The 15820-nt window shown below is 29.8% G+C and overlaps 5 protein-coding genes across 8 annotated transcripts; 1 reads left to right on the forward strand and 4 right to left on the reverse strand.

Annotated features, from left to right (window-relative positions):
* Window positions 1-315: 315 nt before the first annotated feature.
* On the reverse strand, window positions 316-2207 carry LOC128395734 (TRPL translocation defect protein 14-like). The gene is made up of 2 exons (XM_053356206.1): window positions 2015-2207; window positions 316-1850 (listed from the first exon to the last, which is right to left on the reverse strand). The coding sequence occupies exons 1-2, from the start codon at window positions 2052-2054 to the stop codon at window positions 712-714; spliced, it is 1179 nt and encodes a 392-aa protein (XP_053212181.1). The 5' UTR covers window positions 2055-2207; the 3' UTR covers window positions 316-711.
* Window positions 2208-2323: 116 nt separating this feature from the next.
* Window positions 2324-3262, reverse strand: LOC128395735 (28S ribosomal protein S24, mitochondrial-like). Its single transcript, XM_053356207.1, has 2 exons — window positions 3110-3262; window positions 2324-2986 (listed from the first exon to the last, which is right to left on the reverse strand). Exons 1-2 carry the CDS (start codon window positions 3155-3157, stop codon window positions 2477-2479), a joined length of 558 nt encoding a protein of 185 aa, XP_053212182.1. The 5' UTR covers window positions 3158-3262; the 3' UTR covers window positions 2324-2476.
* Window positions 3263-4161: 899 nt separating this feature from the next.
* On the reverse strand, window positions 4162-6199 carry LOC128395064 (uncharacterized). The gene is made up of 6 exons (XM_053355446.1): window positions 5857-6199; window positions 5702-5749; window positions 5207-5248; window positions 4830-4850; window positions 4633-4695; window positions 4162-4563 (listed from the first exon to the last, which is right to left on the reverse strand). Exons 1-6 carry the CDS (start codon window positions 5938-5940, stop codon window positions 4486-4488), a joined length of 336 nt encoding a protein of 111 aa, XP_053211421.1. The 5' UTR covers window positions 5941-6199; the 3' UTR covers window positions 4162-4485.
* Window positions 6200-8777: 2578 nt separating this feature from the next.
* Window positions 8778-11615, reverse strand: LOC128395580 (uncharacterized). Its single transcript, XM_053356026.1, has 2 exons — window positions 11250-11615; window positions 8778-11093 (listed from the first exon to the last, which is right to left on the reverse strand). Exon 2 carries the CDS (start codon window positions 10990-10992, stop codon window positions 9307-9309), a length of 1686 nt encoding a protein of 561 aa, XP_053212001.1. The 5' UTR covers window positions 10993-11093; window positions 11250-11615; the 3' UTR covers window positions 8778-9306.
* A 226-nt stretch (window positions 11616-11841) lies between these two features.
* LOC128395583 (ubiquitin-conjugating enzyme E2 W-like) lies at window positions 11842-15498 on the forward strand. Of its 4 annotated transcripts, none has more exons than XM_053356031.1 (5): window positions 11842-12026; window positions 12729-12960; window positions 13304-13443; window positions 13684-13908; window positions 15340-15498. In XM_053356031.1, exons 3-5 carry the CDS (start codon window positions 13319-13321, stop codon window positions 15461-15463), a joined length of 474 nt encoding a protein of 157 aa, XP_053212006.1. In that variant the 5' UTR covers window positions 11842-12026; window positions 12729-12960; window positions 13304-13318; the 3' UTR covers window positions 15464-15498. The 4 variants fall into 4 exon arrangements, with proteins under 4 accessions (XP_053212006.1, XP_053212004.1, XP_053212007.1 ...); XM_053356029.1 differs by lacking the exon at window positions 11842-12026 and adding an exon at window positions 12385-12622; XM_053356032.1 differs by lacking the exon at window positions 11842-12026 and adding an exon at window positions 12386-12622 and having other exon boundaries at window positions 13352-13443.
* Window positions 15499-15820: the final 322 nt, after the last annotated feature.

The following is a 15820-nucleotide window of genomic DNA, read 5'->3' on the forward strand; positions in this document are numbered from 1 at the left end:
AGATGTTTAACAAGATTAAAATGATTAAGGAGATATAATCATCATTAATGTTGAAACAAAAAACTATTGATGATTGATGATTAACATAATTGATGAATTTTTGATTGAACAAATTAAATTGTGAGAGAGAGAGAGAGAAGAAACAAAAATAACAATTAACAGAAATGACTAATTATATGTAAATAATTAATAAGGTTTTACACATTCACTGGATATGGAAGGAAGGGGAAAGAAGACAATTAATTAATTGCTGGCAGAGATTCTGTTAAATTGTTTAGGTTTTAAAGTTTTTCCGATAATAATGATAACAATTAATTAACGATCAACATTGGTTACGACAATTTAATATTTCAATGTGATTCAAGTGGAAGAGGAAAAAAATTGAAACTAAATTGTGCTCGTTGTGAGAGAAAAGTAAGTTAATCAATTGTGAAATTCTGAACAATTTAACTAACTTGACAAGCAATTAATTAATTGTGAACACATTGTTACCCTTTTTTTTTCATCTGTTTCTCATTTAGATTCAACTCTATTTGGACGAGAAGAAAATAATAATAATAGAGTGTGTCTAATCCTCTCCAATGGGTAATCCGTTGGTGGGATTGTTGTTTCACTCAACCCAAACCCCCCTTACAATTAACAGTTAATTTAATTCACGATTTCAGATCTATTTTAAATTAACTTGTTCTTTGCCAAACAACAGGAAAGTCGCTACTTTTTTAATTGAGATGTGTAAAAATTTTCTTGATCCCATTCAGCTTTAAGGGATAGATTGAACATAGAGTAGGCGGGATCATCCGTGACCTCTTTTACTATCTTGAGAAATGGTGGCAAATGCTGACGAACTTCATCTCCCGTTGCTGTGGTATAAGTTTCGAGTAAAATTAATCCGTTACACCGAGAGTGACAAGGTGGTTTGTACATATCCATTTGGAAATACATGTGTTCCCATAAAAAACAACGTCGAGTCTTATAGACAGTATGATGACTATAATCACGTTGTGTAAGATAATTGTTATAATCACGAAGATTAATTTGTCTCCTAATTTCAACCACCTGATCTTGAGAATCACATCGACGTGTTGTATATTGATAACTCCAAATACCATTTTGTCCTCTCTTTCGAAGTCGAGATTGGACCTTAGGATTGTTGGTAACTAGGTAATTGTGAACTACCTCGAAATCTTGAAATGGTGGGAGAATGTTTGACCTTGGTTTACTTTCGATGAGAAATTTAAGTTTCTGTGAACCTTTGGAAAGACGATCTCCGGTGTCAATTCCAATTCGTCGGCAAACTGCTGCAATCATGCGTCTTAATTTGGTCTTAAAATCGGTTGAATTATCAATCACGTCAATATAAGGATGACCAACCCAGGCTTCAGCTGTTGACCGGTCAATTTCACGAGCATAATCAATCCCTTCGGTACGACAAGGATTATCTTCAGTATTGTAAAACTCTTCTGCACCAACAGCCGCGGTAATCAAATGGATAACTTGATCATATCGATTATCTCGAAGTTCAACCGTATTCCAATGATTTTTAAGCAAAATTTTATCATATGATTCTCGAGACATGTAAGCAGCAGCATCAAGGGTTCCTCGATCACAAATAACTAGACAATTTTGTTTACTAGTTGCAGCAAGGTCGAAAAAGGTTGTCTCAATGGAGATCATGGTTTTTAACAGATTCTCTTGAAATTTATCACCTTGTTCTTGATCAAGATCAGGAAAACGTATACCACCAGCGAACAGGGTTGTTGCTGTTTCAGGGACTCGATACACTTTCCATCCAAGATTCTCAAAGAAGGTAGATAATTGTGCCTGCCCAGTGGTTTTACCGCTACATGGTCCTTATAGGTGAACAAATTCACAGAGAACATAAGAAAATAAGATACAAATTGAAAGAGAAAGTGAAAGTGAAAGTGAGAGAGGGAGACAAAAAAAAAGGAAAAGAACAAAAATCAACAGTGAAAATTAGAATCAATGAAAAGAAAAGAAAACGAATTCAACTAACCTCCGGTGAGAACCAGTTTATAGACCATTGGTCGAACCATCTAAATGTACACAAAGTAAAAAGATAGACGAATGAAAAAACCGATCACCATGAAAGAGAGAATGAAACAAAACTGATCATTACAAACGAACGAATGAAAATAATGAAAAAAAGAAAAGAATTTAAGTTCAATAGAATAACCGCCAAGTGTCGCCACCGGTAAAGAGAAGATTAAATTTCATCTCTTGGTTTTTTTCTCTCTCTTAATTGTTGATGATTAAGAGAGAAAAAAAACAAATAATTAACCAGAAACATTTACCGAACCTTGGATTAGCTTTTTCAACGTTTCTATTTACCAACACTATTGTTATTTGGCTTCAACACTGATACATTGATTTTCGGGAGGGAGAGAATAATTTACATTTTTTCACTTTGGTTTTCTATTGGTTTTTTTTTCGTTAATTGCGAAAAAAGAATAGAAAATTACATATATGTAACCACTAATGCTCTACGATCATTGGTGGTTAATATTTCCATTTTAGTTGGACATTTAAGAATATAGCTCAATATTTCTTCGGTGTATCCTTGAAGGAAGTAAAATTTTGATGGAGCCAAAGATTGATGAAATAAACCGGACAAAATGATTTGGTTGGCTCGACGTTTGATAATTAGTTTACCAATTAGAAGACGATGCCAAGTACCCTCGATAAATTTTCTTATGAACATATCTTCAATTGCGGTTTCACCGGAACGAATTTCACCCAATAAATTTGAAGTGTTAAATGAATTGAATCCCTTTCGAACGGAGATAAAATGTGGAGGTAACAATTCTTCAAATGTGATTGGATTGGTTTTTTTCTTTGACGCTTTAGGTCGGGCAACAACCGTTCTAAATAGAGGGCTAGATGTTTGAAAATTTCGAACAAAATTATTTCCATTCAACCCATGTAAAGATGGTGATGATAAATCATTGAATGTATTCAGTAAACATACCTAAAAGTAAATAGATTTACAAATACAAAAAGATTTAGATTGAGAAAATGTTGAAGAGACAAAAAAAGATCAATTGATCTAAACGATGGAAATCTATTCACAATCTCAAGTGAAACTACTTACCTTTAATTGTGTACTAAATGGTCTAGTAAAAAGATAATTTCTAATCATGGTAACAATTAAATCACAATTAAATCAAAAAAAACAAAAAGTAAAAAATGTAAACAGAAAAAAGAAAACATGAGGTAAAAGGGAAAATCTCCTAATCTACTTTTGTACTTTTCTTTCTTTTGGTGATTTTGTTTTTGCTTCTTAATTTCTTTACGAAAATTTAATTAATTGTTTGTGGTTTGTGGACGAAATATTAACATTTTAATCAACAATTCGTTAGAATCTACGATTGATAAAAGAATTAGATTGTTGATGAGTTTAGGTGGTTTTTTATTAGAATCACATTTCAATTGAAGTTGAATCGATAATCCATTACAATTTACTTGGAATGATTAATTTAATTGTAAGAGAAAATTAAATTAGAATTGGATTTGTGCCCACAATTAAATAGACTGGAAAATTTTTAATCATGATTATAAGATTTGGTTAATTAATTAACTCTAATTGTTGATCATCTTTTTCTCAATCCAGTTTACAATTTGAATGTTGTTTGAATTAACTTTTTTTTTTGCTGATTTTTCAAGATGAGGATAAACAATCAGTTTATAAGCAATTAGTTGATTATCAGTTAATCAAATGATAAATAAAAAGAAACTAATTAAAATTAAATATTTGAAAATTTATCACGTGAACGTTGATTGATCAATTCTGATTAATGATTCTGTGAATCCTTAATTGCCCAGATCAATAATGATTAAGATGATTAAAGTAATCAACATGATGATGATTATTATTATTATCAAATTAATCAGTGTAATTAAATTCAACCGTTTTCAACCCAATCAACTAATCAAATTTTCAGTCTGCAAGGTTAAAGTGTTTAAATTTCAACGTTGAAAGTAAATCAACAATTTAAATTTCACAGAAACTTTTCCAACGATTTCAAGCAATTTAATTACTTTCATTAAGATCAAGTAACAATTAAGATTCTAATAATAATTAGTCTCGATTTTGACCATTCAAATATTCAAATCGAAATATAAAAAAAAACTTTTCCATTCAGAATTTCACTTGATCAGATTATTTAATTCAGTTCATGATTTAGTAATTTGAACAGTTTAATTGTTACAATATTCGTTAATTGAGTTATTTAAATTGTATAAAAAATGTTGATTACAAAATCTAAATTGTTTCCAATGATTAATTACTACAGATAATCAGTTAGATTTTTGATTGATTTTTTGTTCTGTGTTACAATTGCCACTAAATTGATGGATAATTGTTTCACAATTACAATCAGATTAGTTAATTGTTGTTCAATAAACTCTGAAAATGAAGATGAATGAATAAATGAAGAGGATCTCTGATTAATCCAGTAATCAGATTAACTAATTAGTCACATTGGTGTTAATTGTTGATCGTCTTTTCCGTCCAAGAACAATTTTCCGCTGTTGTTTGGGTACTTGCTGCATGAATGAAACAATTAACAATTAGTTGATTAATCTTGAGAGAGACAATTTAATTTAGTAACTTACCTGAAGGCAACTGCTAATCAAACATAAAGCTTGATCTTGAGTAGTTATATCAGGAACCTTGTCCTAAGAAAATTAGTAAATTGTAACAATTTAAATAAAGGAAAATGTAACAAACATTTAATTTAATTTCACAAAAGAAACAATCAAAGCCGATTGAACCTTAATTGTTATAATTAACGATACAATCAAATACTTACTTGTCCAGTGCATTGTCTTGACTTTATTGATAATCAATGGAAATCAGGATGACAATTAAATTGTTACAACGACAATTAATCACAATAAAAGGGATAATTGAATTGAATTATTTCCGTTCTCGAATTAAACTTTTTCCAACCAAATTTAAAGTAACATAATTAGGATGATTTAGTTAATTTTCTAGCAAACTGATTGTTAATCATTGTGATTATAATTAGTTGATGTTTCCAAATTTAGGTAAATTTTGCTATTCAATTTAAATTGTTACGATGAAAATGATTAACTAATTTAGGGCAAGGTGTCTAAACTTCAATTCTAAATTGTTAACATGTTACTTTCAATTAAATTTGATTGTCAATTGAAATTAACTACTTACCGTATCGGTGAAACGACGAGAATCACAAATGACACAAGTGCTCTGTTGATTAAATTGAGTTAATTGTTCATTAATTAGTTAATTGTTCTTTGTTAAACTTTTAATTGGAACAAAAATTAAAACTTTAATTTTCATACAAACACAATCAGCTGATTAACAATTAAAGTCTCTATTAGTTTGATATCATGTGAACTCCTACTGATCAGTTGTTTTAGAGGATTAATTGTTTGCAATTAAGGGCTAAATATCAGTTCAAATACTCAATTTATTAATTGTTTAATGTCATTATCATGGTTGATTAAATAATTGCTTTGAATCATTATTTACAATTAACAGGTAAGTCAACTAATCAACTATTAAAACACTTGATGAGCAAATTAGATAGTTTAATTAATTTTATATTTGAACACTTAACTGTCAACAATTAAATCACAAATTCTGACTATTAATTGTACAAAGGAAACAATTAAATTGTTCATTTAGTTAATTTCTTACCTTAATGTTTGGTTGATCCGAGTTGACACAAAGTTGTTGAGTTTTTTGCTGAAAACACAGAATTAAAATCCCAACAATTAAATCAATTGAATGACACAAAATTAACCAAATAATTAATTGAGATAATAATCAATTTATCGACAATTAAAACTTACCAATGATGGGAAGAAAATAGCATCCGAAAAACTAATTATTCCCATTAAGGTGACAATTAAAGTTAACAATTTAAAGCTCATCATGATGCAAGTTAATCACAAATCACTGATGACAATTAACCAACAATCAACATGAAAATATCAACAAGACAATAAAAATTAAAATAACAACTCGATACAAAATTAATCCAAAGGATTAGTCAATCACAATCACAATCACAATCAACTTACAACTGAGATTAAATTGTTAATTTAATTGTTGATATACTATTTAAATTGACCAGTAAGTAAGGGAGAGAGCTAAAAGTGAGCCAACTGAATTAAATTGTAATCAAGGGAAAGGTTAATTGTAAAGGAATAGGAGTTAACCAACAGCAATAACAATTAACCAAAACTTTGATTGTAAATCCAACAATTAACAAAGCGATTAACTTTTTTTTTCACCAAGGCTTAACTACTCAATTAATTTAATCATTCCCACTTCCCTCTCCCAATCCAACCTTATATTAACCACCCACTTTTGATTATAATTATCCTGATAATCCAAATGAATGGATCAATGATGATGGTTAATTGTGATGATTAAAAAAAGATCGAGATGAATGAGTGTTGATAAAAAAACGTGTGTTAATTGTTAAGTTGTAAATTAAAAGCTTCGGTAACAGTGGCCTCGTTTTTAACTAACTATATACGTCTAATTGTTAACAATTAATAATATAATTCTGTCAACCAATTGATTACCAAAGGTTTACAATGCTAATTGTGGTTAATTGTCATCTAATAGTAACTGATTGTAATCACATTGCTTCAATTTTGAACATTGTGTTATTTAACTCGAGGTTAGAATTAACTTTCAATTTTAATTGTGTTGATTACCTTCCTAATTTATTATTTAGAGAAGGACAATCTAGTTGACTAAATTTATTTTCCAACAATTTAACTAATTGTTACAAACTTTAATTCTTTCATTTTCTCTCTGATTATTTTATTATCATTAGTAAATCATAGACCATAATCAACATTTTCTCTGTGTCTTCAACTAACAATTAACTTTCACACACAATTAACCGGTTGTTAGTTTATTGTTAGTTGTGTTAATCATTCCTATTGTGATGAGACAACTTCACAATTAACTTGATTATCTTATTCTTAAAATCAATCTAATAGTTAAATGATCATGTTGTTAACAAAAACTCTTGTTAAATTGTTTCCATTTGTGTCTTTATAACTAATTGTATCTAAATTGTTCACTAATTGTAACACCTTGTTAATTTTATTAAGCACTTTTAAATAAGGTGATTGTTGACTCAATTAACTAACTAGATTTTCCCCATTTTAATTGTTAAGTACTTTCCAATTATCTCAATAACAATTAAGTGTAAATATTAATCATGTATCATTGGTAAATACAATGGAAACATGATTAACAATTTATTAAAAAATGATTTTCAACAAATTTGATCATTTGCTCAGTCTGATTAACTTAATGAACTTAATTAACCTTGATTTGACTTTCATCTCAAACTAAAAGAAAACATCTAAGAGTTAATTGTTTCAATCTACACAAACAATTCAACTAATCATGAAAATAAATCGTTACCCTTCAAACTTCAAGTAAACTTTTTAACAATTAAATAATTTCAATATTGATGATCATTTGATTGGAATTAAATTAAATTTCTTTTTATTCAAATTGTTTCTATTCGATAATTATAACAATTAATCGTCAGTAAATTACTTGGTACATCTTTTAACCAGTTAGCTGATTGGGTTAATTGTCCACAGACTGATGAACTATAATGCACTAGTGATATTTGATGCAATATCCATCACGACAGGTACGCCGCCTGATTGCTCGGGTGCCCCTGGGATATTACGGCCCATGATGACAGCACAAACGACCAATGAAAAAACAACACAAGTCGCAATCAATATAAATGTTGTCAGACTCTTGGATCTCATGGTGAACGATTTCCTTTTCCTCTCTTGATTCCTTTGATTTCTTTATCCTTTGGAATTGGAACCTTTCAAGTATCTAAAAAAACGCTTTTTCACCTGTAAATTAACAGTAAAGAAAAAAAAATCATTAATTAGACGCGAAGATCAAACTAATTAGCAATTGATTAAGAATCAAAATGAAAGGTATTCGTACGAAATGTCACCTTAAAACAAGGAAGATGAAGACAAAAGGTGAATACATGGAATAGTTAACTGTAGATAACCAGCATTGTGATGATAGAAATTTAAACTTTGTTAATTGTTCCAAGAAGAACATTTTAGTTGATCATGTAAATCAGATTCGTAATCAACCCATAAGACAATTACATTTGAATAAATTGTAATCATAGGTACTAACAAATCAATCAACTACTGTTGAATTTTCACTCTTGATTGATTTCATTAATCGAGTATTGATTGATCCAATTTGCTGCCATGTACCCTGTAAATACATTGAATTGAATCAGAAACATGACAAGAATGGAAGAATTTTCTTAACTTTATTCTTAATTTTTGATTTGCATCTAAAGCAATCAAGGTACAGGGTATCGAGAGGGAACAAGTTATTATTTGGTCACCCAGTAGTTTAGTCATTCTCATTGTAATTTTGATATTTAGTCTTAATCAATCTGAATCTAATTCTGATGAGATGTTGATCAGATTTAGGGGTCGATTTTGATGATCAACAATTGATTATTTGATCAGCTTGATTGACTTAATTAACCTTCATTTTGTTTTCATCTTTGAACCAAAAGAAAACAGTAAATTGTTAATTGTTTCAATCTAATCAAGTAATTTAACTAATCATGCAAATAAATTGTTATCCTTCAATCTAAGGGCAGACTTGTTAACAATTTAAAATCAAATTGTAAAACATTATCACTGATGACAATTAAATAGTTTCAATGTTGATCATCATCTGATTGGAATTAAATTTAATTTCTTTTTATTCAAATTGTTTTAATTTGATGATTGTAACAATTAATCGTTATTATATTAACTTGGTAAATCTTTTAACCTTGTTCAATTTGATGAGGTTTAAATTAATTTCAACTATCATTTGGTAATTTAATTATTAAATAATAATTGACTTCCAAAGTCTTTGATTACAGTTACATTGATTGTAATCATACACGTAATTTATATATACAGTATTACAATTAGTTAATTGGTTTGGCTTGAGACAAAAAGTGTAGCCTTGACACTAAAAATATAAATTGTTCATGTTTTTGGATTTTAAATTGTAACAATTAGCTCTAAATTGTAATCTCAATTGGAGAGGTACAAAATATTAACATGAAAATCTTTGATTCTTGCGAGCAATTGATTTTTTATGGTTAATTGTTGAGAGATTAATGATTATCCAGTTTATTTCGTATAAGTTGATTGTCCTAATTAGACTAAAAAATCAGCATAGAATTGAAATAAAAATTTGTCTCATCGATTGATTAATTATGGGAAAATATCAGGATTCCAATCGTAAGGACGAGGAGTCGGAATCGGAGTTGTTGATGGTTCAGATTCTGGTGTAGTTGCTGAATGCTTGGTGGTTTTATGACCTTTGGTGAACTTTGTTGATGAGGGTATTGGTGTTGTCGATTCTGTTGATTTAGTCTTTGATCGAGTGACAGAAATCAATGGAAAACTATGGCCACTCTTTGATTCTGTGGTTGATTTGGTTTTGCTGTCGATTTCTGATTCTTTGATTGTTGATTTATCGGTTTCATCTGAGGTCGTGGCTGTTGTGTGATGTCTATGGGAATGTTTTTCCTCGAGTTTCGATGAAGTTGATGATGTTGTCGACATTGGGGTTGTGGCCTTTTCGTCGTGTTTGTGGTGTTTATGGTGTTTGTGTTTTGGGTGCTCGTCGTGTTCATCTTTCTCTAGGTCATTTTCTAGATCCAAGGGACCTAAGAAAGATCCGATTGCTGGTTCATCGTTTTTCTCATCATCTTCCTTAATATCTTCTTTGGGTTTATCGGTTGTTTTATCGTTTGATGCTAGTGTGGTCGTGGACTTTGAGTGTTTCGGTGTAGTTGTTAAAGAAGAAGACTTGTCTGTTGTTGTTGATTCTTGTGATTTCGAATGAGATTTAGTTGAGTGGTCGGTTGTTGGTGCGGTTGTTGAAGATTTGTGTGATTTAGAGCCTTTGGTTATCGTAGATGTCGATTTATCTTTATGAGAAGAGTGTGTACTTGAATGTGATGTAGATGTGGCTGGAGACGAAGTTGTCGAATGGGATGAGGAATCTGAATTAGAATCATCTTCGTCTTCATCATCATCTTCCTCGTGAACTTTGGTACTAGTTTTATCTTTGTCAGAGTCACTTACTGTCGTTTTATCTTTGCTCTTGTGCTTGGGACTTGGTGTCGTTGGCTTGATTTTGGACCACCACTTAGATAACGGATTAGTAAAGTGTTTCGATTTACTTGATCTAGTTGTAGATTTCGGCGTTTCAGCTTCATCATCATCATCGATTTCATCCTCATCAATTTCCTCTTTAGACTCAACTGGACTTACGGTTGTTTTATCTTTAGAACCCGAAGTAGTCGATGTTGTCGATGTTGTAACGTTAACTGAGCTCAATTTCCCGATTAAATGTTTTCTATCATGATCTTTACCTGGCTTACTTTTATTTGAATGTTTGTTATCCAATGAAATCTTAGTCAGTTTTAATTTCGTCTCTGAGGAAGCAGCATCATCAGCATCTTCTTCATCATCATTATCCATCAATACTGGAATCAATAGTTCGGATGATGTGTTATCGTCGGAATCCTCGGATGGCAATTCAGAATTCAATCGTAAAACATCAAAAATATTTGTCGCTTCTGGAATGGAATCGTAAACATTTCCAATGTAAATGTTAAAAGGGTCATTCTTATCTTGACCATTGATTTTACTGAGTTTTTCCTTATTGAATTGACCGATATCTTCAAAATTGTCCTCTTCATCTATGGGTAACAATGGCTCTGGGACAAAATTGGCCGGCATCAAATCAGTGTCAAACTGATCATCGTCCTGTTTGATTGTTGACTTGCCTCGTGAACTAAGACGATCATGGAGATGGGAACAATTTACCGATGAAATAACAGCACAAATTGTAATCAAAGTAATTGAAGACCAATTTTTGGATCTCATGGTGACCGATTTCCTTTTCCTCTTCTCACCTGATTCTTTCTTTATCCTGTGATCAGAATTCGAAATCTGTTGAATTGAACAATGTAAAAAGACACTTTGACCTGTAAATTAACAAAAGGTTATCAAATTAGAATAAAGAAAATAATATTTATCGATTGGTGAAGAGACGAAATGAAAAGATATTCAAATGAGATTTTATCTTTATAAAGGAAGATGATATCAGGTGAATATACATGGAATAATTAACTGGAGATAACCTTCAATTTGATGATAGAAATTTAAATTTTGTTCATTATTCCAACATGAACAATTTAGTTGATCATGTAAATCAGATTCGTAATCATTTGGAGTGATAATCAACCCACAAGACAATCAAACTTTGTTTAATCAATTGTGTACAAAGGTGAAGGACAATTTTCCAGTGATATCACAGGTACTGATGATTCATCAATTGTTTGATTTACTAGATGTAATCAATTGAACAGATGAACAAATCAATTAGTTAATTAAAATCAAAACTATCAACCAAAGAGTCAAAATTACTTCAAAAACATTAACAACTTGATTATCAACAATTAAGCTTACATATTAATCTCTGGACATCTTTCATTAATTCAGATTGATAGGATAAATACAATGTAATTTGCCAAAAGATTGATAATTGATTGGAAATCAATTGATTGTTGAATAAGATTTTTGATTTTTTGATTTTCTTTTTTAATTTTGTTCTAACTTAGGGCGACATCTGGTGTCGAAAATGTTATGTAACCAAAAAGAATAATTTTTTTTTCTTTTCTTTGCTTTTCTTAATTGTAAACAATTTCTTTCAATTGTACTTCTAATTAATAGACAATTAAGATTAGTTGTTGAATTTTTTTACTGTTTAATTCGTGATTATCAGCTTTTTTTGGAACTTTCGTCAATCATCTACATATTGTAAAAAGACTTTTATTCTTGTTTTTTTTCATCGATTTTTCTGGTTTCATATAAGAAATAAAGTGATTGTGTGATTACCTAATTCTACTAAATTAAAGGTAAGTTTATGTTGAAATTGATTCTGTTCATCTTGCGAATCAGTTGATTGTTATCGAAATGAACATGAACATTAGGTAGCTCATTTCAATTAATTAGACTTAATTATGATATGTTCAATATGTTGTTCCATATATTTAATCTCTATTGTTTGAATATTATGATGTTTTTCTTGATGTAAACTTGATTATTTTTCACTGATAATAAGAGAAGAATAATCTTAATTACTATTACAGTTATTGAGTTGATAGATTAATAGAAAAGAAAAATCGAGATCAATTCATAGCCGCCGCCGAGCATTTATCAAATTATTTCTTTTCCAACTGGCTTGGGGTTTCTCTTCATTAAAAGTCACCATTTCTCTAGAATTTAGATGCGCATTTTCATAATTTCTCAGTAATAATTTAGACTTTATTTTTATTCTATTGATTAGAATTCTATTCTTCTGGTGATAAGATAAAACAATAGTACAACAGTTAATCTCCTAATAGTTGACATATTGAAACTACACATGAATTATCAAACTCTACAAAGTTAATCGTTTAAATTACATTTCCATTCACTTAGTAACTTGTAATGTGTTCATTTTAATACCAAGGTGATAAGTATTTCTATTTCTAATTTTTTTTTTTCTATTAATATTTTAGTTTATCTTTTAATCTAATCCAACTAATCTTATTTATTTGTTATTTTCTCTCCAACAGAAAGCACCATTTTTGTTTTCGTCTCACTGGCCTATCAATTTTCAATCTTCAACTGGTGACATAATCATTTTTGGTGACATCTACAGATTTTCATGATTAGTGATTTCAATTTATATATTTAGTATAAATACTTAATCAACAAACCAATCAAGAAACAATTGTTACATTTACTTGACGATTATAGACAACATATTATGCCTTAAAATTTAATTGAAAAATGGCTTCGATGCAGGTAATGGATCATTGAATTGTTTACATTTCCTCATTTTTCAATCTCCCTCTTCCACTACTCTAATATATTCATCCTTTTAAATTAATCATAACAATACACATAATCAACCACCTTAATCATTTTCCTCTCTCAACGTTGCCATATACAAAAATATACATTCTCTTCCTACCTCTCCTTTTTGCTCTCTTTCTTTCTTTCTCTCTCCCTCCCCTCTCTCTCTCTCTCTCTCTCTCTTCGTCTCTCCTTAAAATTTTTCTCTATCTCTATCTTATTGTTTGTGGTTCTCCTTTTTTGTCCACGTTCTACCTAATTAATTGTCAATATTTCTCCTATTATCATTCAGTTTTAATTCAATGACATGACCAACATTTATTATAATAATCTATTACAGAAAAGATTACAGAGAGAATTAAAATCAATTCAAACTGAACCACCACCAGGAGTTAGTATTAATCAAAATAGTATTGGATCAAGCTTAACACAGTGAGTAAATCCTTTTATTGTTAAATCATATCTCTTGATATTTTATTCTAATCATATCTTTCTCTTTTTTTTACAATTCTTCCTGATTCATTGTTAATTGTTCACCTTCTCCATTGTCTATTTACCATTTCTACTGTTATCAACAAAACCTAAAAACCTTCAATTATCATTGGACAATTGAATCAACAATAACAACAACAACAACAACCTACATTTGGACCTTAACTGAAAACTGTTTAGATGGACGGTTGATATGGAAGGAGCTTCTGGGACTCTCTATGAAGGCGAAAAATTTCAATTACAATTTAAATTTAGTTCTAAATATCCTTTCGATTCACCAGAAGTTACTTTCATTGGTTCCAATATCCCAATTCACCCTCATGTATATAGTAATGGGCACATTTGTCTCTCCATTCTGACCGAGGATTGGTCTCCAGCTCTTTCAGTTCAATCTGTTTGTCTCAGGTTGGTGGTCATCTTTAAATTACCTCACCCAATTCTCTCTCTCTCTCTCCCCCCTCCCTCCCTCTGTTTTGCTACTGTGTGTGTGTATACTATTGATAATTTCTGTTCGGATAATCAGATCAATCAAAATCACAGCTGATGTTGTTATTGTATCCAACTCTTTGTTAGTGATTTCCTATCTTCCATCTTTATATCAATATTTTTTTTTCATTTTTAAGATTATCCTTGATGGTGATAATGATTCCAACGTAATTGATCAATACAATCAGCTCTATTGATTGTCATTAGTCAAAAATCTTGACATTTTATCTCCAACTCCTTATCATTTTCACAATTATTATTTTCTCATTTTTTTTTCTTCTCCAATCTTATTAGCGACACAATTTGTTATTCCCAACAAATGAAATACTCCCATTTTGCCATAATTGTTGTTTCTTAATTTACATCATAATTATGTCAGTATATTTGTGTTCCAATGTTTCCCAAAAGTCATTATTATCAATCTATCAAATAACCGGTTGATTTTTTTTTCTTCTTGTGTTTGCTTTTTCTTTCCTGATGTTCACTGAATCCTGAGCATGATGATCATGAACATTTCCAAAGCTTTAATTTTATCGATTTTCAGTTCACTTTCTATTATTTTCATTATTGCAAACATTTTTCTCTCCCATTTCTTTTTATCATCATCATGTTTAACCGAAATAATCGATTGTTTCATCGTAAACCTTTCATTCTTTTGTTAGATCAGTTGTTTTTTTTTCTCTACGCTATTAGATTTCTCTAGATGTGTTAGTTAATATTCAAAATATTATCTCTCTCTCTCTCTCATTTTTCTCCCTATTCGTTTTTATTTCTGTTACCAGGGTCTTCACTTTTCCCTCTCTTTGTATAATAAATATACAGAATCCGATTTGATTGTCTTGCTAGTTATCAAAATGTTACATCGACAAAGCAATAATATTAACAATCAACTGTCCAAAATTAATAGAAAACAAATCACGACCGTTTGTTGTTAACTATTATTAACTAAATTATAAATAACATAATTTTATTAGCCAACTAATTCATTTTTCTTAAGTAATAATATATTATCAGACTAACCTGCTAATTAATTGTTATTTAACACTTATTGATGCCATGTTTCTCCCTCTGTTTTATCATATTCATTTTAAGCAATTAATTTTTTTTTGTATCATTTTACTAATTGTTATACTGATCAAGTTAAAAAACATCGTCATTATCAAAAAAAAAAAAACTAGTACATCTCTGTGAAACATATTGATTTGATTTGCTATCTGATTATCACTGAAGTTAAATACTAATTTTCCCTCTCGTTAATTAGACATATAATTTATTGCTTCATCTCATTGATGTTAATGTAATTTAATTATCTTTTTGTTTTTCTCTCTCTCTCTCTTTCACACATAACAGTATCGTCTCTATGCTTTCAAGTTGCACGGAAAAAAAGAGGCCTCCGGATAATTCGTTGTATGTTAAAACTTGCAGTAAAAATCCAAAGAAAACAAAATGGTGGTATCATGATGAGAAAGTTTAGGAAATATAATTGATTAAAATCTTGCAAACAATTAACTAATCAATTACCCCAATCATTTACACTTGTAGATGGACAAATATGTGTAATTTGTGTTCTTTGCGTGAAAATCAAATTTTTCAACACCAACATCTCAAATTTTCACCCTAACTGTCAATCAAATGGCTTAAGCAGATTGATAATTAAATTTGGATTGGAATTAAAAGCAATTATAATGAGGAACATATTATTTGTTAACAATTAACGAGTAAAAATTTGAAAGACAAGTAACTTGATAAGCTCACATACATAAATATACACAAACACACACATACACACACACCGACACATAGACTTCATTAATTAATTATCACCAATCAA

The sequence above is a fragment of the Panonychus citri genome, unplaced genomic scaffold (assembly GCF_014898815.1).
Source record: "Panonychus citri isolate SS breed McGregor unplaced genomic scaffold, ASM1489881v1 Contig00141, whole genome shotgun sequence".
NCBI classification, from domain to species: Eukaryota; Metazoa; Arthropoda; class Arachnida; order Trombidiformes; family Tetranychidae; genus Panonychus; species Panonychus citri.